Source organism: Fukomys damarensis, unplaced genomic scaffold (assembly GCF_012274545.1).
Source record: "Fukomys damarensis isolate Sample0158 unplaced genomic scaffold, DMR_v1.0_HiC HiC_scaffold_23, whole genome shotgun sequence".
NCBI classification, from domain to species: Eukaryota; Metazoa; Chordata; class Mammalia; order Rodentia; family Bathyergidae; genus Fukomys; species Fukomys damarensis.
In genome coordinates this window covers 22,761,345-22,786,630 of record NW_022900935.1, presented here as the reverse complement: position 1 = coordinate 22,786,630, position 25,286 = coordinate 22,761,345, and the positions used below count along the sequence as shown (strand labels likewise).

At 41.3% G+C, this 25,286-nt stretch overlaps 1 protein-coding gene across 3 annotated transcripts; it reads right to left on the bottom strand.

The window, feature by feature from the left end:
- Positions 1-1,539: 1,539 nt before the first annotated feature.
- Positions 1,540-25,222, bottom strand: Ermap (erythroblast membrane associated protein (Scianna blood group)). Of its 3 annotated transcripts, XM_010634197.3 has the most exons (11): positions 24,990-25,221; positions 18,400-18,489; positions 17,858-18,196; positions 14,973-15,089; positions 14,374-14,406; positions 13,363-13,395; positions 7,952-7,972; positions 6,696-6,716; positions 6,571-6,597; positions 4,978-5,004; positions 1,540-2,739 (listed from the first exon to the last, which is right to left on the bottom strand). In XM_010634197.3, exons 2-11 carry the CDS (start codon positions 18,482-18,484, stop codon positions 2,015-2,017), a joined length of 1,428 nt encoding a protein of 475 aa, XP_010632499.1. In that variant the 5' UTR covers positions 18,485-18,489; positions 24,990-25,221; the 3' UTR covers positions 1,540-2,014. The 3 variants fall into 3 exon arrangements, with proteins under 3 accessions (XP_010632499.1, XP_010632505.1, XP_010632512.1); XM_010634203.3 differs by lacking the exon at positions 4,978-5,004 and having other exon boundaries at positions 24,990-25,222; XM_010634210.3 differs by lacking the exon at positions 14,973-15,089.
- Positions 25,223-25,286: the final 64 nt, after the last annotated feature.

Here is a 25,286-nt window from a genome sequence, read left to right as displayed (position 1 = left end):
AAAAATACTAGAGGTCAGACTTAGAAATAAAATTGGATTTAGTATGAACTGTGGTTAAGGCTTGCTTGAGTGGACTCAAAACTGTTTAGAAACCAATCTCATGATGTGTTTTTCTTCTAGCAACCAAAGTCCCCGCAATTTCTCATTTATAATGAATGAAAACAACAGCATACCAAACAGTAAATAGCAAAGTTTTTATTTAAGACCTATACAAAAGAAATGAGAAGTTCCACTCAGGCATTGTGATGGCTAATTTTATGTATCAATTTGATGGGGTCACAAAGTGCCCAGAATTTTGCAAAACATTATTCTAGGTGTTTCTGTGAAGGTGTTTTTAGATGAGAGTAGCATTTATTTATTTGTTTGTTTATTTCTTGGTACTGGGGATCGAACTCAGGCCCTTGCCTCTTGCAAGGCAGGCGCCAGAACCACTGAGCTAAATGCCCAGCCTGAGTATTTAAATTCAAAAAAAAAAAAAAGTGAAACAGAATGCCCTCGTGGGAGGGCATTCAATAAATTGAATAACTGAACAGAACAAAAAAGGCTGACTTCCCCCAATTAACATAAAATTCTGTCTTTCTGACAGCTTTTTGACTGGACATCAACTTTTCCCCATCTTAAGACTTGAAGAGAAACACTGGCTCTTTTAGATCTCAAGCTTGCCAGGCTCCATAATCATATGAATGCTTATAAACTGTCCCTTTGATGAATACAGGAACTAATGGGAAGACTTCTGATTGACTGATCTAGTTCTGGTGAGCCAAACTATGTACCCATCTGCAAAGGGACAGCCCAGTATCTCCACAAACAGACCAGACCACATATATGGTATGACTTGAAAGTAACTAGCCTTCCTTCTGTGACACCCACAAACCAGATTCATTATTTTATCCTCACACCTTGCAGATAAGAAGGCTACCAACTTCACTGAAATCAATACTCTCTGACCTAAGGCTATTTCCTATACAGATCACCAAGTCTCCCAGTATGACAGTCATGGAGAAAGCTCTATATGAGTGACTTAAATTGCCACTGTTTCCAACTGGGCTGCTCTGACTCTCAGAAGGTATAGGCCAGAACAGCTGACTGATTCATCTGCTCCTGTCTGTTCAGGACCACATACATCTGAACTTTCTGCTTGCAGCTGTGCCTCCCAGCTCCCTGACTGCTCCTACGGCTTCTCAGGGTTGCTGCTCTGGATGTCTCCAAATTATGAAACAACCTAGCACTCTGTGAGGCTGAGGCAAGAGGATCACAAGTTTGAGCCTGGCCTGGGCACCTTAGCAACTTAGAAAGACCCTATCTCAAAATTTAAAAATTTAAAAAGGCTGGGGATGGAGCTCAGTACAAAAGCCCTGGACTTAATCTCCATTATCACATTTAAAAAAAAATAGAAAAGAATGGAATGTTTTAACCCTCTGTCCTACCCCAATTCCTGAAGAAAGAAGGAGGGCATGTGATTTAGAGCATATTTACTTATAAAAAGCGGACTTTGGGGGCTAGAGGCAGAGAGAGAAAAGAAAGAAAGGAGAAAGAGAAAGAGAGAGAGGGGTAGGGAGAGAGGGGAGGTAGGATAGAGGGGCAGAGAAGGAAGGAAAGATCAAGCATTCTTTGGTGGAAAAGTAAGGAGTTAGGGCCTCGGAGCTATAACTTCAAAGCTAGAGCACAGAATGAGATAAACAGAAGTTCCTGTAAATATCCCCTCAGTACATAATGCTTCCCCTGAGCTTGAGTTCATCCTGGTGACACACATTCAATATTTCCACCTAACCCTAAATTGAGCATTTGGTTTTTAGGAATTCTCCTTCCAGGGCAATGAGAGCTTCAAGTCCCTAGAAGAAAGGCAGAGTTCAGAACAGAGCCCTAGAAAAAACATGGTACAATAGAAAACCCAAAAAGGTCTGGATTCGAGTTAAGGAGTAAAGACATTCCAGAATCAGGTGTTGAGCCAGGAGCCTTCAAATCTAGAAGCCTTGACATCCCAGGTGGTCCTAGGAGCAGTTCATGAGCATAACTAAAAAGAAGGAACCTTAAGCTTTTGAAGGGCTGGCCCAAGGTCAGAAGGCCAGGACAGGATCACATCATTGAGTGGGAAAAGCTCCGGGGACTGAGGGGGCAGTAAGGAAGGGTTCACCTTCAGGGCCACATCTCCATTAGCATGGGCTTTTTCTTTTGGCTTGGGGACAGTTGATTCCTCTGATTTCTGTAGTTCTGAACAAATGATTAGAGGTGCTGTGTTTTCCCCTCCATCATGAAGACAAGGTTCAAAGAAAGGGCGGAGGGGACCAGAGAAACTGTGAGTGAAAGTAAAGATGTGGGATTTGCTAGTCACATTGTAGAAGGAAATGATGCCAGCTTCATAGTCCAGGAAAATCCCCACACATCTCAGAGGCTCCTTCAGGCGGAAGTAGGTCTGTGGGGATGTGAGAGCTTCATACTCGTTCCTACCACACTGGCGAACAAGCCAGTGTCCATTGGCAGGTGAGGCAGTGATCTTCCCCTTCCTGCTCACTGACTCACTACACACTCCAAGGATCCATTTGGTCTTGCCTCCCACGTGCACTTCCCAGTAGTGACAGCCAGCCGTGAAGTACTCAGAGCCCAGGATGCTGACCACAAAATCGAATCTCTGTGGGTTGTTGGGCACAGTCTGCTTTCTGTCACCAAGCCTCACACATCTTCGATCCTCAGACAGGATAAGTTTGGGATGCGCTGTATCTGGATCCAGGGTCACTGCCTCTGCAGAGAGTCAGAGAGATCAGGTTTGGGAAAGTTAGGTCTTAAGGTATCTTCGGTAGCTTGGGAAGAAAAAAATAATCTGGAGTTCTACAATCACTGTCACTGACTCTTTTTTTTCTTTTCTTCTCGTGAGTCCCTGGCCCCTCACACATACCAGAACTAAAGAATACTCTCTTTCAAAGAGTGGGTCACCTTGTAGGGTACAAAATAAAAGAAGAAAAAGTTTATCTGCCTGCGTAGTTACCTTAATCTTGAGAAAAACTACCTTTGCCTTTGATGTTCCAATGGAATCTAATGCATGATAATAAACAGGGTTGATGTTTGACTCCCAGCTTTTCCATACATGAACTTGAGCTTGTTATTCATCTCTAAGCTTAAGTTTCCTCATCTGTAAAATGCAAATAATAGTAGAACCTATATTGAAGTGTTGCCATGCAGATTTAGTGAGTTAATAGATGAGACTGTGCCTCCTTCCTACAGTGACTTGTGTTGTGCTCATTTTGTTACCCAAAAGAGTTTTCCTTAAATTGTTGATTGTGAAGGTCATGGTATGACTCCTTCTTCCCCTAAATATAGGAAATGAGACCTTCTCTGAGAGTTAAATCCATGAAATCCATATTTGTTTGAGGTGATGGGAGTAAGCTGGACTGTGAACACAACACAGGTTTGTGACTTCTCATAGTAACAATCTAGGTGAACTATGCTATTTCAAGTGACCAGCTGATTGATTCTGTTCGTACGCTGCAGGAAGGAAGACAGTGTGAACAGGAAGGGAATTAAGGGCCTTGAAAAGTGATAATGAGCCCAAAGCAGTGAAAATAACAATATTGATCCAATATCTGCAAAAATACAAATTATTAAGGAATAGATGCAAAGAAAGATGTGTAAATCTTTTAGAATAAAATTATGAAAAATTGTTATAGTCTACATTTGTTGGGGCATCTGCCAACTCATGCCCTTTTCTGAAAATCTTAGTCACTACCCCCACCCACCAAGAAAACTGGTCTGCAGAGAAGGAAGGATGTGGCAAATGCATAGAAGCAGTCGCTGTTTACCCCACTGTGCACTAGGAAAGACTTCCCAAACTGGAAAGCACCTGAAAACACTGCACAGGAAAAGATTACTGCATTTGACTTCATAAAAATAAGTACTTGGACATCAAAAAGTATATAAGGAAATTAACAATCAAAAAGTAGTGCAGGGCCGGGGATTTAACTCAGCGGTTCGGTGGCCTGCCTTGCAAGCGCAAGGACCCGAGTTCGATCCCTGGTACTAAAAAAAAAAAAAAAAAAAAGTAGGGCAGGAGCCGGGCGTGGTGGCACACGCCTGTAATCCCAGAACTCAGGAGGCTGAGGCAGGAGGATCACTGTGAGTCAAAACCAACCTGGGCTACATAGTGAGTTCCATGTCAATCTCAACTACATAGTGAGACCCTGTCTCAAACAAACAAACAAACAAAAAAGTAGTCCAGAGCTGGGGATTCAGCTCAGTGGTTCTGCGGCCTGCCTCACAAGCTACAAGGCCCAAGTTTGATCCCTGATACAAAAAGCAACAACAAAAAAGAGTAGTCTAACTAGGACAGGAGCAAACAAGACACAAAAAATAAATAACCAAGCTGAGTATGGTAGTGTATGCCTAAAATCCCAGCACTAGGAGGCTGAGGTAGGAGAATTGCCACAAGTTCGAGGTCAGCCTGGGCTACACAGTGAGTTCAAGGCCAGTCTAAACTATATAGTGTGACTCTAAAACAAAACAAAATGAAACAAAAATTGACAAACTTTAAAAAAAAATCTCAAAAAAAAGGAGAAATCTCTTAAGATCAAACCTAATATTTATCAGTGCTCTGAAAAGAGACTTTCCAAATCTAACTGTGATGCTCAAAAAAATCACAAAGTTTTTTAAAAATTTAATAACTGGGTACAGCTGGGCACAGTGGGACACATTTGTGATCCCAGCTACGCAGGAGGCTGAGGAAGGATTACAAATTTGAGGCCAGCCCGAGCAATTTAGCAGACACTGGCTAAAATTTTTTAAAAGTACGTGGATAAAGCTAAATAGTACAGGGAGTGCAGCATATCACCATATTGAAGAGGGAAAAAAAAAAGCAGGTAAACAGATTTGATTAAAAAAAAATTAAGTACAATTTACTTTTAAAAGGAATAGGGCAAAATCTAAGGTTACAGAGCTTTCTGAAGGGTGAGCTCTGAAATGAGGCCCGATCTGACTGGTGTAACTCACCAAAATGCAGCCGGGCTCTTCTCCAGCCTGAAAGACATGAAAAGGGTGCAGTGGTTGGGATCATGAACGTCTCCCAAAGAACCACGTGCTGAAGGCTTGTTCCTTCAATATGGTGCTCTTGCCAGGCGGGGCCTCGCAGGAGGAAATCAGGTCACAGGGACGTGCCACAGAAAGAGACGTGCGGGCCCCAGCGCCTTACTGTTTCTCTTTGCTTTCTGGCTGCCATGAAGTGAAAAGCTTCCCGGTAAGTGTAATTAAAAAAAAAAAAAAATCTACAGCGAATGTTTAATTTTTTTTTTTTTAATTTCATGAGAGTAAAAAATACATTGCCATTAATCCTTTCCTAAAGGCTCTCTCTCGCTTCAAACATACCCCATTGTTCTTGCCACTTTCTGAAGCAGTTCTGGAAGTCTTCTTTCATGTCTTTGATAATTGTGCTGTTGGGGTTGCCTCGATGTCGGATCGATTCAAAACATTTAACTTTCATGATCAGTTTGAGTTTGCGGAAGAGCCGGAAGTGGCACAGTACCAGATTCAGTAAATAACATTGCTGAGGACACACCGCAGTGTCTGTAGGACCCTGGCTTTCCTCTAGATAACGTGTGACAGCAGCATTCACCATTAATCATATCTTGTGTAAAAAAAAAAAAAAAACAAAAAAAAAACCTTCAGAGTTGTTTCAGAAAGTGGCAGCAATGGGGCACATTTGAATTGAGGAGGAATATTCTGAGGGAGATGTAACGGCAATGTGTTTTTTACCGTGATAAATTTTTAAAAATTTTTTAATTGTGGCTACAAAGCAGAGGAAGGGGCTGGGTCCCAGTATCTCCTTCTCTGGCATCCCCCAGTGACATGACTTCTGTCCATAAGGCCTCATCTCCCGAAGGTTCCACCATCTCCCAGCAGCATGATGTGGAGGAACGAGCCTTCAACACATGGGCTTTTAGGGCACATGTGAGATTCAACAAAATTGTATTTTACATTTTTTACTAGTATATTATGCAATACATAATGATTACATTTATTATGGGAAGTTTCCACATGTATATAACACATCTTTTTGGAGGGGGTACTAGGGACTGAACTTGGGTCCTTGCGCTTGCGAGGCAGGCCACCAAACCGCTGAGCTAAATCCCCGGCCCTAACACATCTTAATTCTTTTTTTTGTAAATCCTCTTCCCCTCCCAGCCCTCCTGCCTCCTTCCAACTCTTGGTCACCTTCTCATTTGCAAAAACTGTATGTTTTCTATATATTTTAATTCTCATATAAAAGAAACCATGTGATATTTACGTTTGTGCATCTGACTTACTTTTCTTGAGTATTATGGTCTCGAGGTACATCCATCTATGTACAATTTTTTTTTATCAGAACTTGTGCCTTGCCAGAGGCCTAAAAGCAATGGGCAAATTGACTATAGACTCATACCTTCAACACTGTGAGTCAAAACAAGCCTTCCTTCCTGATAAAATGTTTATCTTGAGTATTTTGTCACAATGAAGGAAAAAAGACCAGCATAAGGAGATCATTAAAGCTCTAGAGAAAATGAGAACTCCCACAGGGTGAGAATCAAGCATGGGACAAGTTCATCTCACCTGAGTTGGCTGCACTTCTTTTCAACTCTGTAGAGGAAGAAACAAAAAGGATGAGCTCTCACTGAAAATACTGAGACAATAGGAGATAAGTTGGTATGGAAGTTATAAGAACATGAGAAACTTACTCAGTTCACTCCGGAGTTTCTCTAAAGAGTAAAAATAATTTGACAAATCAGAATGAGAGCTACGACATTGCCTCAATGTTCCTGCCCCAGTCCACCCAGATTCCAAGAGCCCTCAATAGCCATGGAACTTTCCCGTAAGAATTCCTGCAAAGGCAACAGGTCTCTAGAGTATGACGGAGGATCAGCAAATTCCTATATGAGCCAAACCTTACTGGTATACCAAATAAATAATACATCTCACACCTATAGACAATGATAATTCAAATGTATGTAGAAGTTTTGGAAGAATATAATTTATATTTATACACATATGTATACAATCTATGCATTTATATATATCATATATACATATATACTATGTGTATATACATACATCATATATATTTAGATTTTTTGCAATCTAATCTAGAATGCATCCTATGCAAACTTTGTACCACTGTACATCCTGAGCCTACAAGTTCATTTAAAACTATCAGTGAGTCACTGTTATTGTATATATTTTCTCCACATGAAACCATATATATATGTGTGTGTGTGTGCATGTGTGTGTGATGTTTGCAGATTTTCCTATGGATTTTCAAGACAGAGTCTCACTCTGTAATTCAGACTAGCCTTGAATTCATTATGTAGCCCAGGCTGTCCTCAAACTCATAGTGATACTCCTGCCTTAGTCTCTGGAGTCCTGGGATTACATGCATGCACCGTCATTCCTGGCTGAAGATTGTTTTTAATGTTAAAAAAAAAGTTTTCAAAAGGGAGGGCACGGACAAGGGGAAAAAAATGTGAACCAAGACCTGTCATGTAAAGGTACAAGTCCCAATAATGAATGTAATGGTACTGTATACCTAAAATGTACCAATAAACTAAATAAAAGAAAAAAAAAGTTTTCACAAATGCAATGGAAAAACAGCACTGCCCTAGCATATTCAGTCTGATGGAGATTGATCTGCCTTGGACATCACCTAAAGGAATTCCATGTCTGGGTAATAAAAGAGACTTCCAGTTGCTTCACCTTTGGAAAGTGTATCTCTTCTTGGTGAAGTATTTCCCATCGAGAAACTAGGTAACAAGTAAGCAGGAAAGAGGAACAGGAACATTTGAGAAAAGAGGACTTTAAGGGCCAAAAAATCCCAATCTTGTGGCTTGAATTACCCTTGCCCCCTCCCTCTGTCCAGAAAGTGAGACTGAATCACCCATCTAAAAGCAGAAATTCCAGAAAAGGGAAGTTTGTGCCACAGAGGAGGAGCAGGACTTACTGATGGCTTTATGAAGTCTTCCTAAAAACCAAAGAGAGAGAGAGAGGAGTGAGTAATCAGATTCTGACCCTTTGTCCCGCAGGCCCTGGGAAGCTCACCAATCCACACACACACACACACACACACACACATGAAAGAGAGGATGATGATGTTTCCATCAGTCCCTACTCCAGTCTCCTGTCCCAGGGGTCAGACTAAGAAATACAGGGGTGCCAGTGCCCCTTTCCTGAAGGCCCAGACTTTGGTTTCTCCTTTCTCTTTCTGACTGTCTAGTTTCATTTCTGCTGTGTTTCCACCTGTTTGCAATCACAGTCCATGGTACATGCCTTGCTACCCTTATTCAGTCTACTGTTTTTGATGTCTAAATTACAAAGCTAGCAGACGCTGAACACAGACATTGATATGGCTTTATGATTTTTTTATAGTAACCCCTAAAATTACACTTTTCACAAGTTTGGAGGCCTAAAAAGATTTAGAAACACATATATGCTTTACATGCTTTAGGGGAATATTTATGGCCTCTCTAGAGGGACCATCTGGCCCACGTGTCCTCCTACCTAGCATTGGCCCTGCCAGATAATTTATTTATTTTACTAGAGAAACAGATTTAATGCAAGATATACAAATACATAAGAATTTATAAGGGTTGGGGATTTAGCTTGGTGGTGCTGCCACCCGCCTCGCAAGCACAAGGTCCTGAGTTCAATGCCCAGTACCAAAAAAAAAAGAATTTACAGGATAGGCTTACAATGGGTGCCTTCAGAGTCAAGTGTGGAAGGGTACAAATGAGCTTTCTGTGTGCAGGAGATAAGAAGGATCCAGCTGAAGGTCTGGAGTGCCTGGTAGTGTTCCATGTGAGTCTGTATCAGGACACCTAAGAGTCTGCTGTGGAAAGCTGAAGGGTCTGTGCTTCTTGGTGCTTGGGCGTGGCCCTGGCCTCCAGGAAGACTCCAAGATCACATACTGGAAACTTAAAGGGGACATTGTTTTTCTTCTTTTCTTTTCTTCTTCTTCCTCTTCATTTCTGTCCTTTCTTGTTCCTGTTTTTTCCTGTTTTGATTTTTCTCAATTGTTCTTATTTCTATAGGAGCATGAATATGGTTTCTAGTTCTCCTGTTGCTCTTAATTTGTTCTGCTTGTTTTTTATCCTTCCTTTCTCTTTTCCTCCTGTCTTCACAAGTTTCCCAAACTTTGCATGATCTTTCTGTGTCCTCTAGCCTTACTTCTAACCTTTCTCCTCTTATTTCTGTATCACCCCCACCCCCACAAGTCCTTCTGAGTTCTCTCCCCAGAGGGCAAATTCACTTTATTGATGGGCTTGTTTACTGCAAATATATTTCTGGTTTATTCTAGATTGTATGTAACAACAAGTCTAGTTCCTGCAGTCAAAGGTGGTAGATTAATAGTTAGCACTGTTTGTCATTTTCTAGGCAGTGTTTGATGCTATTGTTGATGTTGATTGTATTACTTTGAGCAAAGTGATGAGATTATTCTAGTCAGTTGTTCGGCTCAATATACCAAGACTGAGATTTCCTAGGGTCATAACAGACTCAAAATCCAAAGGCCAGATACACCCGAAAGACAATCTGAGAAGTAGACATTTCCTAAGGGTTCTGAATATTATGAATAAAGGTACTTGCAAGAAACAATATACAAGCATCAACGCAGGAATTAAACCAAAAACATCAAGAAGGGCCGGGGATTTAGTTCAGTGGTTCTGCCACCTACCTTGCATGCACACGGTCCCAAGTTCAATCCCTGGCCAAAAAAAATCAACAACAAAATATGGAAATGAGAAGAGACCTAAATAAGATGCAAACCCAGATTTCCAGCTCACCAAAGGCAAATCCAATGGACGAGGTAGAAAAATCTGAAAGTCAACCCTGTGAACTCCCCAAACTGGTAATAAAGGAAGTAACAAAACAGATGAAAGAGGCTCTAGAAAAAATGAAATCAGAAATAATTTGTCAGATAACAACAGAGAGGGTGACCATAATAAAAGACATGATCAGTAGAGCAGATACAGATTTTTTTGAAAAAGCAAAGGAGCTGAGGAAAATAGTGGAAATCATTAATATCCAGCATAAGAAAGAAATGAAAAGCCTGAAAAATAATGAAGCAGATATTCAAGAGATTAAAATTTTCACTGAAAGTTTCTGCAGCAGAATAAGTGAATGTGAGAACAGAATTTCAGATACAGAAGACAGGATTGCAGTTACCAAACACAAAAAGAAATATTTCTTAAAAATAGGAAGGGATCATAAGAAGTTAATTCAACAGCTGCTGGATGATGCAAGAAAGATTTATTGAAGATTGATTACTGTCAGTGAAGAAGTAGGAAATAAGGTAAAAGAAATAAATAAACTCTTCACAAAAGTGTTTCAGAAAACTTATCAAACAGGAAAAACAATTTAACACAAAGATAAGTGAGGCATACAGAACTCCAACTAGCCATGATAAAAAAAAAAATTTATACCTATCCATAATAGTTAAAGATTCCAGAAATCCAACACAAGAACAAAATATTAAAAGCAGTTAGAGCAAAGCAACAAATTACATACACAGGAAACCCCATTACAATCACAGTAGACTTCTCAACACAAACCCTCAAGTCAAGGAAAGCCTGAAGTGAGGTATTTCAAGCTCTAAAAGTTCTCCAACCCAGAATGATGTGTCCTACAAAGCTATCTTTCAAAATTGATGGTGAAATGAGATAATTTTACAACAAAAAATACCTGAGTAACTTCACGAGCACCAAATCAGTGCTCAAAAAAATTATAAACAATATCCTAGGAAAAGACAATGAGGGTCACAACTCCAAGAAACCCAACAGAATGAATCCATCAGGCAAGATAAGAAATTAACTGCAAAGGGGAAAAATATCCAAAGACAAGAAAAGATTATGACAAGGACAAGTCAATATGTATTAGTTATATCCATCAATGCTGTTGGTCTCAATTCACCAATCAAAAGAAACTCCTGCAAGAGAATTTAAAGAATACACCACTAATCCCAGCTCTTTGAGGTATCTCCATATTGATTTCCATAGTGGTTGCACCAGTCTGCACTCCCACCAACAATGGAGAAGGGTTCCTTTCTCCCCACAACCCTGACAACATTTGTTATTGTGTGATTTGATAGCAGCCATTCTTTGTGGGGTGAGGTGGAATCTCGGTGTTGTTTTCATCTGCATCTCTTGAATGACCAGTGATGTGTAACATTTTTTCATATATTTACCTGCTGCTTTTACTTCTTTGTCTGAGAAATGTCTGTTCATTTCAGATGTCCATTTTTTAACTGGGTCTTTATATGTGGGGGGACTGATTGTTTTGAGTTCTTTATATATTCTAGATAATAGTCCTTTGAGGAGCAGCTGGTAAAATTTTTTTCCCACATTGCAGGTTGTCTCTTAGTTCTGTTAATGTGTTATTTTGCAGTGCAGAAGCTTTTTAATAAGATGAGATCCCAGTTGTTGATTCTTTCTGCTAGTTCCTGTGCTACTGAGGATTTGTTCATAAAGTCTTTTCTTATGCCAATGTCTTCAAGAGTTCTGCCTAGCTTATCTTCCAGCAAGTTTAGTGTTTCTGTTTTAATATTTAGATCTTTAATCCACTTGGAATTTAATTTAGTGGATGGTGAAAGAAAAGGGTCTAGTATCTTTCCAAAAGAATTAAAAGAATGATATCACAGTGATATATGCGCACCTATGTTTATAGCAGCAGTTTGTAATAGCTAAAACTTGGAAACAGCCCATTTGTTCATCAGTTAGAAACTGGATAAAGATGTGGTATTTCTATAAAATGGAATACTACTCAGCCATAAAGAATGAGAAATTAGATTCATTCATAGGAAAATGGATACATTTTGAGGATATACTCCTAAGTGAAATATATAAGTCACATATGTGTAAATACCAAATAGTTTCTCTGGCGTGAAAAACTACAATAGTACACAAGATCCTAATTAACAATGTGAAATAGGAAGAAAAGGGCTAAGGGTGTAGGGAAAGTGGGAAGGGTAGGGGAAAGGGAATAAGGAAAAAGAAAAAAATATGAGAAAATGAAAAAATGGAATTAAAGTGTTTGTAAATAGGGAGGGGAGGAGGGGGTGAAGGGAGGGCAGGGTCAAGGGGAAAAAATGAGAACCAAGACCTGCCATGTAAAGGTACAAGATCCCAGTAATGAATGTAACTGTACTGTATACCTAGAATGTACCAATAAACTCAATAAAAAGAAAAAAAAGTATACACCAGAGTCCACTACCAAGGCCTGTGCTTCGGGGCCAGATATGGGTTAGGCATTTGGCTCTGGAACAATGAGACTAGGAATATCACAGTTCCTTGGGTGCTATGGTTAATTGTTGCCATTTCCACTACTAAAAGCTTTTACTGATCATTTCCTGTTCTTATATGTACTAAGGCAAGTGCTGAATCTTCTCAACAATATACAGTGCATAGAATTATTAGTCTTGCTTTACAGAGATAGTCTGAGGCTCAGAGTGTCAGGAAATTTGCTCCAGATCATCCAGCTAACAAGAGGCCAAAGAGGCAGGATATAAACCCAAGTCTGACTCCTGAGTCAGAGGTTTCCACATCACACACGCTGTTCCCTTCCACTCTTGGGCAGGACAGCCACAGTGTCTATGGTGTGGAACTCACACTTTCACCAGCTTGGAGAGGAGATCATAGTATCATTGCATCTGGGGTCATCTGAGCCAGTGATCTAACTTCAAAAGGCTAATTTTTACCCTCAGTGGACCACAGCACACATTCAATTAATGAAGGTAGTAAGGTGGCAATAAGAGAAAGGAGTTCTAGGCACTGTGACAGATGTGGGGTTTTTTTTAAAGGTTGTCTCTTTAAATACTGAAAACAATCAGAAACGAGTACTTATTATTCTCCTTTTACAAATGAGGAAACCCAAGCTCAAGGCAGTAAAGTGACTTTTCCAGGGCCAAAAAGGATAGAACACTGATCTGAGTCAGGTGTTGCTGACTGTGATCCTTCCTTTGTTATCACATCATCTCTCTCCATGCCAAGATTCTTGAGATTTTCATACATGCTATATTAGTATACTTTGAAACAACTTTCAGACTCCCTTTGTAAGTGATTGGTACAAAGACTGATGAAAGGAGCTCCCAAGGATCCAGAACTATGCATTTTGATCATGGGCATCCCCTTATCCACTGCCTCCAACTCCATAGCCCCTTGATAATGGAAACTGAATTCCAAAAATATTAATAGAGTGTCAGTAATTTTTGGCAGGGTATTGGGGATCGAACTTGGAACCTTGAGCTTGTCAGGCAGGCAGCAGAACCACTGAGCTAAATCCCCAGCCCAAGTATCAGTAATTATATATAAGGAAAATCAATATATTATTTGTTCCCTACCCTCACTCTTTATGTATCCTTACCTTTTTCTTTCGCATGGTCTTCCAGAAGATTTTCTAGGGTAGGAAAGGAAAAGAAAATAAGACTTTCTGCCATTCCCTCGAGAACTTTGATTTGTACTGGGTTTACCTGCTCTTGAACCTGTTCACCTCTGTCCTTTGTTTCCACCTCCCTGATCCAGTCCCTCATCGTGTCTCATGTGGATGATACAAATAGCAACCCACATTGTCCCCCACATCTTGTCTTATTCTTGCTCCTGTTGTTCTGCAGCTAGAAAGAGATTTTCAAAGCACAATTCTGATCCAGATATCCACATTCATTGATTTCCCACTTGCTTAAGAGAAAGATGGGAATTTTTAACGCAATTTAGAAGACATTCGTGACTTAACTCCATCACCTTTCCCCCTTGTTTCAGCACCTTTTCAGCTCCTCATGTAAACATTGCTCTAGCTGATGTTGTATCTGCTGTGGATAGTTTTCCTTTCTCTTCTAACTCATGATTTCCCATCCTTCGAGTGGAGCATCACACCCTGAGCCCTCAGGCGTGGTTAGTTCCCCTGGCCACAGCCTTTGTAGAACTGAGAACTTTCCTGCATAGAATTTGTACATATCTACTTGAGTAATTATTTAATTAATGTAATCTCCCTGGCTAGATTGGAAGTTTTAAAAGACCAGAGCTGTGTCTGCTTTTGCTCACCATTGGATCTCCACAGCCTAGAATGGTATAAGGCATTTAGTAGATAATTATCAATTATTTATTGAATGAATAAAGGTTTCACCATGTTTGACCTACATAACTCCAACGAAAGATCAAGCAATGAGAATACCAACAAAAATCACCAAATATACTGGAAGGAGAGCTATTACAAGTATAAGAGCTGCTAAAAACTGGAAGCAATGGATTTAGATAGCATCACCGTTACCAAGGAGAGTAGATGATGGAGCTTTCAGATACAGAATCTAATTAGTGGGCTTTAAGATACAGAAATCAACAACACAGAAACATCTCTCCCACCCGAGCCTAGGACACTTACCTACCTGCAACGCCTGTTCATAGAGAAGCTTCTCTAGATGGAAGAAAAGGAGAGAGAAGTAATTTGGGATTTAAGACGGCTTTTTTTTCTAACAAGCATAGCTGTCCAAAGATGACCCAAGCTGCTGGAGTAGGACTGACTTCTGGGCATTATGGGTATGTGACCCTTTGAAAAGATTTCAGGGTCTTCAAGCCATCACATGGAGGAGGAAAGAAGTGTTGGCTTGTGTAACTTGCCAAGACCACTGCTACCATGAGATCCTGTGAAATGCAACCATTTTTATGAGGGTGTAATCCAGTGAATATAATTGGATTTCCTGATTAGAAGGCTTTAATTTCTCAATTAGAAGGCTAGCATGACCAGTTGTTGTCTAATTTCTCAAAGGATGAGCATTTACAAATCTGCCCAGGCCTTTCTGCAGTTTATTGCATTCCCTGTACAGTGGGAGTCCCTGGGGTACATTCTGCCAGTTTTCTTCCAACCCACTTGGAAGGTCTTCAACCTATGGACAACATCATGCCTATTTGTAATTCCTTCTGGTGTTTTCCCAGAGTAATCATAGTTCCACTTCCTGCCAGCCTGGGCTACCACCTAGTTACCTTTTGATCTTCTTTGCTTCCAGATGACATAAATGCTTGCTGTGATGAACAGCAACAGAACAGGTAGGACCACAGCCAGAGCCACTGTTGAGGATGAGAGCCTTTCCGAAGATGGGACTGAAACAGACCACCAATGAGCATCCTCAGGGAGACATCTGAGAGCTGCTCCCAGGCTGCAGATGGCAGATGGCCCAGGCACATCCCAGCTGCCTCCATCACTTCCGGACAGAAACCCCAACCAAGAGACTCTCTGCTTCTCATGGTAAATCAAACCCTGGAGAATATTAAAGACTACTGAGATGTTCACTTCTCAGGAAAGGTTTTGATGGTCCTCCTTTTTTTTTTTTTTTAAACTCAGATTCTCAAGCACAATCTTGTTCTGTTCTAAACTCAGTAGAAAAAAATAATGTGGGAACCTCAGCGACCTGCAAGTGCTTTCCTTAGTAATCACCACAACCTTCTCATGAGCATCTGCCCGCCTCCCCTTCAAATCCTCCCCTGCTTGGAATAGCAGTCAGCACCCTCTTTCCCTGAGCACCAACAGCGGGCGTAAAACAAGCTTTGGATGTCAGAGCAGCAGGCTTAAAGCTTAGTCAGGACAGAAAAGAGAAAATAAGAGAGAAGAGGACTGTGACAAGTGATGTCTTTGCTCAACCGCTGTGTGACGCAAGAGACTCAGCCTCTCCCAGCCTGGCTTGGTGCATCTGTCAAATGGGGATAAGGGTCGCTGTCTCCTAGGGTTGGGGGAGATCTAAAGCAATCAGTCAGGTTATCCACTTAGCACCTAGGGAGGGGCAATGGCCGTAGTAAGAGAAGAGGGTATGGGCCCAGAGGGAGAAAAAAGGGAATTAACAGATATTTGGCCCCTCTTCACCAGAAAACTCCAGGCACTGTGTATCTTTCTTGGCTCTGAAGCCATGATTCTCTGCCGCCTGACTCCGTGTTTCAAAGGTCTCTAAAGGATTCACACCTTTTGCCTATTAATTCTTCTTCCAGAAACAATCTAATAATCAGAATCACTTTTCCAATGCATGCAGAGATGTTCCTTGTACCATTAGTTTTGACATGAAGGAACACTTTTTTAAAAATCTAGACACCCAAAAATAGATGGATTATTTTTTGTTATTCTGTAGCCACACAATGAAATCCTATGCAGCATCTCAAATCATGTTATAGAAAATTTCTTAAGGGCATGGGCAAAAAATGCTCATGACACAGGCAGTGTGGGGAAGGAAGCTCAGGCCAAGAATTCACATACAGCCATCCATGCTACTTGGAGGAACATGCATGCCAGAAAGTCTGGAAAGAAATACATCAAAATGCTTCTAGTAGTCCTTTATCATTTATGATATCGAAGATCATTTTTTGGTTTCTTTAAAATGTTTTGCGTGTTTTTTGCTTTCTACATTATAGACGCTGTATTCTCAGAATTAAAAAAAAAAAAAAAAGTACAGAGTTTCTGAGAGTAGGAGCTCCCTTGAGCCCCATCAGGGGATTAAGTGTATTTCCACCTCACTACTTGCTATGACCACACCTGTGCTCTTTTCTCGACTGAAGACCACGTTGCAGACAATACAAGACACATTCCCCCCGGGTGGGACTGTAGTTCAGTGGCAGAGCACTTGCTAGACTGTGCTAGGTCCTTGGTTTAATCCCTTGCACCACCACCAAGGAAAAAGTCCATTCCCCAGAGCACTGTCCCTGACTCTGCTGGGTACTGCTGTTCAGAAGAGCCCAGTCTGTCCAGGGAGTAGGGCTCAGACAGGGATGGAAGCGCCCTGCGTCAGGGTTTCTCCAATTGTCCCAAAGCTTTCGGAACCATCCCACAGAGCTGGACACCTGCTGGGTCCATCCAGATATCAGACCTGAAGGTCAGAGCCTGGCACTGGAGTGGACAGGCTGCCTGGCTGAACCAGCCCGGGAACAGACTGGCAGAGCCTCAGCAAGTTTGTGGTTCTAGTCAGAGTCCCGGGTACAGGGGATACCCCCACACCAGCCTCCCCTGATGAACAGGGGCAACTGTCAAAGAAACTTTAATGTCTGATTCTCCCTTCCACACCCCCATTCTCCTACCAGTGGGACAAGACTGTCTCTAGCTTTATTCAAATACATTTCAAAATCCATTCATGGCAGTAGCTGCATCACATGATTCTAAATTCTTCTGGGCACTGCAGGTCCCACTGAAAAATTACTTTGCAACCCAAAGTCATTTTCCATGATTGGAAAGCATCTTTGTACTAGCTACTGTGTGTTTTAAAGGGTTGATTTAAAGCAGTCACATACTCTCTTTTTGGTGTATTACTCAGCTATGACCAAAAGATGATCAGTCTGTAACTGTGTGGGGGTGGTATCACTCAAGCAAATTCAAAGACTTGGGTTGAGTCAGGTTGGGTTAGAGTTTGATAGGCTGATTCTTTTTTAAACATTGAAGCCCATTTGAGAGACAGTATCTCTACCTTCCTGGCCCTTTAAGTACTTGGGAACCACAGGAGAGACTCATTAAGTAAATCCATGTCCCAGCTGGTTATTCTGGCCAGTGATGACCTTCCCCATAGTTAGGGGTTTCTTGATGATCAAGCAAAGAAATGTGACCCAGGAGGAAAAATTATGGTCCCGATCAACAAGCTGGAACAGATCACTGGCTGTATTTAACCAGGACCTGCACTGTGCAGTGCTTTTCGTAACACAGTGTCTTTCTCAGGAAAGGTCAGAGGCACAGTTTCACCTGCAATCAGAGGATGCTGGGTAAGTTTGGACCATCCATGCAAGTAGAAACTGCTTGCTGAAGAAAGAAAAGTCTACCTATGGAAGGACAAACCAGGGACAAACCTCACAAAACCACCAATCCCCACAAATGACCCCGAGCACCTCAAACCCATCCTAACCTGCAACCTGCAGGGTCACGGTGCCTTCTCGCGTCAGGTTTCCAACCTGGATCTGACATTGGTATTGTCCTTTGTCCTCGAGGCTCACGTTGCGGATCCGTAGAGAGACTTTTCCCTCTTGGAGGTCTCTCACAAGCTCTGTCCTGCCCTTATATTCCAGTCTCACATCTTCATTTCTGTCCTTCCCACCCAGGAACAGGTGCACAGCCTGGGAGTCCTGCTGGTGTGAGGGCCGCAGCCACCTCACCTGCTCTGGCACAGTCATTGGCCAGAGGGACAGAGGGCAGAGCAGCTCAGCCGTATCTCCCAGAGAGACCAGGTAGAACTTGCCAGCATCCCCTGTGTGGCAGACAAAAAAAATTTTAAAAAGACATGGCAAGCTGGGAGGGAACTGTAGGAGAAAGAGCTTAGGGAGGGACGAAGCTTGGGGAAGGGTCCTGGAAGTGACGGAGGGAAGAACAGAACCCAAAAAGCAATTAAATCTTGGGTCATACCTCCTTATTCTGGAGACTGCATTGGGAGAGAGGTTTTGGGGCTCCTACCTGACACATGCTCAGGCCGCTGGAGGAAGATCAGAGTGAGGAGGCAGCTGGACAGGCAGGACCCAGAGGAACTTGTCATCTTCATCCCAACTAGGACAGACACCAGAAGAGGGCTGGTGAGCTTCACGGAGGGGGTTTTGCCAAGATGCTGGGGCTGAGACTGAGGCCTGACCCAGACTTCCAACCCCAGCTCCACCACTGGCTCCCTTGTAGCATGGACTAGACTTTGCTGAATGAGTGTAATAATGGTGCCTCCTTGCAGGATTACCATGAGGGCAGAAGGAGGTGAGCGCTTGCACACAGAAGCTGCCCTTCTGGTTAAGTCTGTAAATGCGGTGGGTGTGGAGGACAGTGGGGATGAGATGAGAACACTGCAATGTAGAAGGCAGAAGGAGATGTCTGGGAGTCCATACTCAGAACTAACCAAGTAAGCCCTGGCTTCTTCTTGCACTTAGTGTCAGGCCAGGCTTGCGAAGTGCCAGTTTCAAATCTGTCTTTACACACTGTATTCGGAAGCGCCTCCCTGACAGCTCTGCAAGTTGCCACATAACAAATGAAGGCCAAGAGACCTCTCCATTTCATCCCATGAACCCATGATCTGGAGCTGGAAGGATCTGGGTTCAAGTCTTAGTTTGCCCATTTACTATCTCTGTGTCCCTAGGAAAGTTGTGCAGCATCCCTGCCTCTCAGGTTCTTCTTCAGGGGGGGTGTGGTCCTCAGGTGAGTGGGAGGAGTTAAGGAAAAGATGCATGCAAAGCACTGGCCACAGATACCTGGCAAACAAATGCTCAATAAATTGTTATTATTACTGAACTAAAAGTGGGCAGTTATCCCTAGGAAGTGTAGATTACTGTGTGTACTAACCATGAGAGACCCTAAAAATGTCTCCCACCTACTTGCTACTGCCTGGAATTCCTTTAGCAGGAAGCAGAATCTCTCATGCCACCTTCTCATCATGAGGCTAAAGCTTAAAATATAAACACTCTAGGAAGAGCTAAGTCTCTTAAGTGCACTCCAAAGTTTCACATCCTTTCCAAAGAGGTTTGTGAAGATGTCAGAAAGCCTGGTCCCAGAAGGTCACAGATTGGAGAAAGATGAGACTTAGAGGAGGAATCAAAGGGAGGTTGGCAAATCAAAGTTGAATTTATGCATTGAATGTATTCATGTTTCACACTTCCAAATCTGTTTTTGTCATGGTAGAAAGCATGATGCTGTGGGGTTGCTTTTTTGTTTTTGTTTTCAGCACCAGGGATGGAACTCAGGACCTTGTGTTTGTAAGGGAGACGGCGGCACCACTGAGCTAAATCCCCAGCCCTTGCTTTTGCTTTTTAATCATGATGCATACAACACACCTTTATAATCCCATGGCAGATGACAAGAGGCCATAGTGAGGTTAGGATTACATTAGGAAATTTTTTTTCCTTCTTTGGCCTCTATCCTACCCACTTTCCTACACGTTACCAACTACTCAGAAACCAAACAAGAGTAGATGAGAAAGAGTTAAATAAATGTGAAAAGCACTCTATTTAACCGGTTATGAATGAAGATAGAAGTAGGTAAGGTTCAGAATACCTGGAGGTATGCACAATCCTCAAACACATCTCAACTTTTATTTATTTATTTATATGTTTGTTTGTTTGTTTGTTTTCTCCCAGTGCTGGGTATTGAATTTAGCATCTTGCTCATGCTACACAAGCTCTCTACCACTGAGCTACATCCCCACTCAAACCTCAACTTTTTAGTGATTCGGAAACCTGCCCCGAGTATACATACAATGCCCAGTGTGACTCAGAGCTCCCAGCTGAATGAGTGCTGCCTGGAAACAAGTAAAACAGAGACCTCTATGGATATATATTTGTACGTACAGACAATTGATGAAGAGATTAAAAGGACTGGCTCAAGAGCTAGCCTGGTTCCAGTGCTGCCTCAGCCATTTCAGTGCTAGTGGCTCTAGACAGGTTAATTTAATTCTCCAGACTTCCTCTTGCTCACACAGGACATGAAGTTAATAATTATACCTACCTTGTGGATGGATTTAGAGTGAGGATTTTAAAAGGTACGTGTACCGGCCAGGGATTTAGCTTAGTGGTGATGCTGCCTGCCTTGCAAGCGCAAGGACCCGAGTTCAATTCCCAGACCCCACACACACACAAAAAAAAATGTAAAACGATTTGTACCAGATGCTAGAAAATAAGAAACAAATGAAGTCCTATCAAGGTGTCACTGTGTGTAATAAGGGTAAATGAATTGAGGTGGCTGTGGGGGAGAGGGCTGTCTCCCTGAAGCATGTGACCAAGCTGCTAAGTAATGGAAATCAGCTGTAGGAGCAAACTAAATTAGGACAGGATGATATCGGAAGCGAAGTGCTTACCCTAGTCATTAGAACAATGCAAGACCACAGCTAGATATCACTTGCCTTCCCTCCAACTGTCAAAGATTAGGAAAAAAAAAAAATCCAAGTAATCACACATGTGCACAAACTGACTCTTTTGTCCACTGCTAACAACTTTCACAAGGATAATTTAGCAATGCGTACCCAATTATTTACAAATATGCAAAAATTTGCTATTTACAAATTGCAAAAAAAGGCAATTTCACTTCTAGAAAAGAATCTTAAGGAAACATATAAGGATGTGTACAAAGATTTAATGTGAGAATGCTCTTCAGTTATTTATAAAAACGGATAAACTGAAAGCAACCTAAAAGTCCATTAAGATAGGAATGTTAATTATTTATAATACATTTTGCAATGGAATACTACACAGCATTTCATAATCACATGGTGGTTAGTAGCCCTGACATTTTTTCATTATATTCCCAAACAGTAATTTTTTTTTTAGGTCGGTATAATATGACATAGGGGAGAAATGCTTAGAAAAGAGGCAAGAATGTGAATATCAAACTGTGGCTACTTCTGAGAGTAGGCAGAGGATTACAGGTAATTCTTATGGTTTTCTTTGTGCATTTTCCAATTTTTTAACCTCATGTATCACTTTGGTTATCACAAAATAAGTCTGTAAAATGGAGGAGACAAGCATGATCAGGAAGGGAGGGAGGCAGGAAATTAGAGATCTCCACAGTTCTAGTTCACAGAAGCTACAACCACAACCACTCACAGAGCACTGAAAGGGAAAATAAGAAGCTATCACCAGCTCTTTACATCATGTTTTCTTATGGATACAAGAATTATTTGATCACCAGGTGGCCAGGATGGCTTCGACCTCTATCATGTTCTCATATAACATATACATTATAATAATCTGCATTACATTAGTGTAAAACTGAATTAACATTAATTCATAAATATGTTTTTAAAGTATAATATTGTTCTATAGTAATAATAGCTCTCATTGAATTTTTTTTTCTTTTTTCCAGTACCAGGGTTCAAACTTAGGACCTTGTGTTTGCAAGGCAAGCATGGAGCCACTGATCTACATACCCAGCCCTTCTTTTTTTTTTTTTTTTTTGTAGTGTGGATCAAACTCAGGACCTTACACTTGTGAGGCAGACCACTGAGCTAAATCCCCAGCCCCCTCATTGCATTTTTGAAACTCTGCATGTATGGTGTTCAGAAATGACAACAATCCTGAGAGCAGATGGGATATCAGAGACCTCTGCAGTAGGTTCTGATCTTTTGCTCAGTGCTATCTATGGCTTAAGGCTGAGAAAAAAACTAAAAGACAGAAATAAGGAGACAGAGAAACTGGAGAGCCAGGATGGCCAATGCTGCTTAATCAGCAAAGACACTGGTCAGTCCAAGTCAGTGATCTTTATTGGTAATCAAGTGGGGTAAGGTGAGCTATGTGCAAGGACAGGACTACATCTGAGGGAGGATGTGCAGTCATGCAGTTTCTATGGCAACTAACGCAGGCAAGGCTTGTAAAGGAAAAAGACAAATGAATTTGGAACAGAATAGACAAAATATATGTTTATAATTAAATTCATATCCTTTTAGTGAAGGTTTTAATTGTGGAAACAGAATTTGGGTGCAAATTACTCTGACCTCAACATGCAGGCTTCGGCAGGACTCTCTTCTCAAAACAAGCCCACTGAGGGGTTAATGCTTTACAGGTTGCACTGCTTACAGCTTGCTTTGGGTTTGATCGATACTGTGGTCCCCTACAATGGGATTTCCCTCTTTTACACTCGGAAAAGGAAGGACAACTGCACATGTGTCAGAGTACCGTTCAAGGGAAGGTGTCGGGCCTTTCTGGGAGCAGAATGTAAAACATGGATGAATAGATGCATCGATAAATGATGAATGAATGCATAGCTCTGCACCATGAGGTGCAAAATGGACAAATGATTTTCTCCCTCATAGTGGAATTCTTGTATGAAGAAATTTCCCCTAATAAATATAAAGTATTTTACTTCCTAAAAAACATGCCACAATCTGGAGCTTTTTCTGCACTACTAATAAGACAATCTGAAAATTAGCTCCAAAAAATTTAAATCATCTATAATTTCTCCATCCAGAGATAACATTTCTTCAAATATTTTTTCTAAGCATGTATATAACCTTTAAAAAATAGGACTAGGTAGCTGGGTGTGGTGGCACATGCCTGTAATCCCAGCACACAGGAGGCTGAGGCAGGAGGATCACTGTGAGTTCGAGACCAGCCTGGGATGCATAGCTGAGTTCCAGGTCAGTCTCAACTACATAATGAGACCCTCTCTCAAAAAAATCCAAAAAAAAAAAAAAATGGGACTAGAGCCAGGGATTTAGCTCAGTGGTTCTGCCACCTGCCTGCAAGCACAAGGACCCGAGTTCAATCCCTGGTACCAAAAGAATAAATAAATAAAAATAGGACTATATGTACTGTATCTGTTGTTTTGATACCTGATGTTTTCACCAAGCATTACATTAGGCATATTTTACTATGCCATCAATCATTCTTTTAATGGCTGTAATATTCTATCATGGGCATATGAGAATTTTAAAATAATTCCATAGTATAATATTTAGGGTATTTTCTGGTATGCTGCTATACTGAACACTGCTATAAGTGATACTGAATTAATAATTGGAATCAGGAGGCTGTCCTAGTGGTGGCATGGCCTTTAATTTCGTGACTTTATAAGTTCAAATAAGTCATTTAAACTCTTAGGCCTTGATAATGTCTCTCTCTCTCTCTGTTTGTGGGGGGTTGATTGGCAGTATTAGGATTGAAACCAGGGCCTTCACACTGAGCTGCATTGGAACTTTTTATTCTGGGACAAAGCCTCACTAAGTTTCCCAGACTAGCTTTAAATGCCTGATCCTCTATCTCCGCTTCCCAAGTACTTGGGATTAAAGGAATGCATCACCATGCCAAGCTGCATCTTTAAAACAGGAAATTTTTTAATTTGTGCTGCCAAATTGCCTACCAGAAAGGTCACATCAATTGAACAAAGTATGCAGAACTGCTTGTTTTCATACAACCTTGCCTTCAGTGGACATGATCGATTTTTAAAACTTTTTGCAATTTCTTATTTATTTATTTTTTGGCATCGGGAATCAAACTCAGGTCCCTGAGCTTGCAAAGCAGGCTCCAGAACCACTGAGCTAAATCCCCGGCCCATAAACTTTTTTTCAAATTTTCTTTTTTTTTTGGTACCAGGGATCAAACTCAGGACCTTGTGCTTCAAAGGCAGGCGGCAGAACCACTGAGCTAAATCCCCGACCTGCAATTTCTTTTTTCTTTTCTTTTTTTTTCTTTTTCTTTTCTTTTTTTTTTTAGTACTGGGGATCAAACCCAGGTCCTTGCGCTTGCAAGGCAGGCAGTAGAACCACTGAGCTAAATCCCCAGCCCTGCAATTTAGTGAGTGACAAAATGCTATCTCATTTCTAAAAATTTGGTGATGTTTCATTTTCATTTGTACAGTTTTGACTTCTCATTTGGAGTTTCCCAGTGATCTAGCTGTACTTTGTTCACTTTTCTATTGCAGCATTTGTCTCTTAATGGCTTGCAAAAGTCTTCATATATTAACTATTTCCCCCACTATACATGATGGAAATATGGAAGTCATGTACATTTAAATTTGAAACAGTTTTTAAAACTTCTAAATTAAAAAAAAAAAAGATTGCAAGGAGTAGGTTTATAGCTCAATGGCACTGTGCCTGCCTGTCAGGTGCAGGGTCCTGAGTTTGATCCCTGGTACTGGGAAAAAAAAAAAAAGTAGGGCAGGGGGTTTAGCTCAGTGGTTCCAGCACTTACCTTGCAAGCACGGGGGTGTGAGTTCAATCCTAGAAAAAAAAAAAAAAAAAAAAAAAAGAGTGTAACAGACAATCTTTGCTAATCCCAAACAGAACAGTTTTAAAAGATCCTACACATTTAAAAATGATCATTTTGAAATCATACAGCACAAGACCCAGCAAATAGTAAGGGATATAACATTAATAATGACAATAATTAAACAAGTGTCTTTAGACAAAACATATATCCAGCTCCCTTGTCACGTGTTCCTTAAACAACAGTTAATTGTTGCCCCATTTTATCCTTTAGGATGTTCTACTAAATAAGAAAAAAAAGAGAATTATTTCTCCAATAAACCCGAGAAAGGGAAAAGACTTTAAAGAATGAAGAGAGGGGAGAGGGAAGCAAACTCACCACGTTTGGAATCCAGGACCCTTGTCCCTCAGTGGCAGAGCTGGAGTCTTGCAGCTGGGAACACTCTCTCCTCCATGGGGGAGATCTAGCATCAGGCAGAAGGGACACAGCGTCAGGAAGGGCCTGGGAAGTGGGCTTGGGAAAAGCTCATATTTTATTCTAAGGTCAAAACCTAAAGCCAGGGGCTTGCTCACCCCACAAGCTCCCTTCTAGTTCTCCGTATAAACAAACAAGCAACGCCCTGCCTGTCCATCCCTGATAAAGGAATAGACTAAAGAGGCTCCCTAAAAGTGAGGG

Bases quoted from the DNA above. Each gene is read 5' to 3' on its own strand.
- Ermap (XM_010634197.3), bottom strand. From the start codon at position 18,484: ATGAAGATGACAAGTTCCTCTGGGTCCTGCCTGTCCAGCTGCCTCCTC. The intron at 14,407-14,972 runs GTAACTAGGTGG...TCTTCCATCTAG, and splicing joins GAAGCAAAGAAGATCAAAAG to AGAAGCTTCTCTATGAACAG. The intron at 13,396-14,373 runs GTAAGTGTCCTA...TTCCTACCCTAG, and splicing joins TGAACAGGCGTTGCAGGTAG to AAAATCTTCTGGAAGACCAT.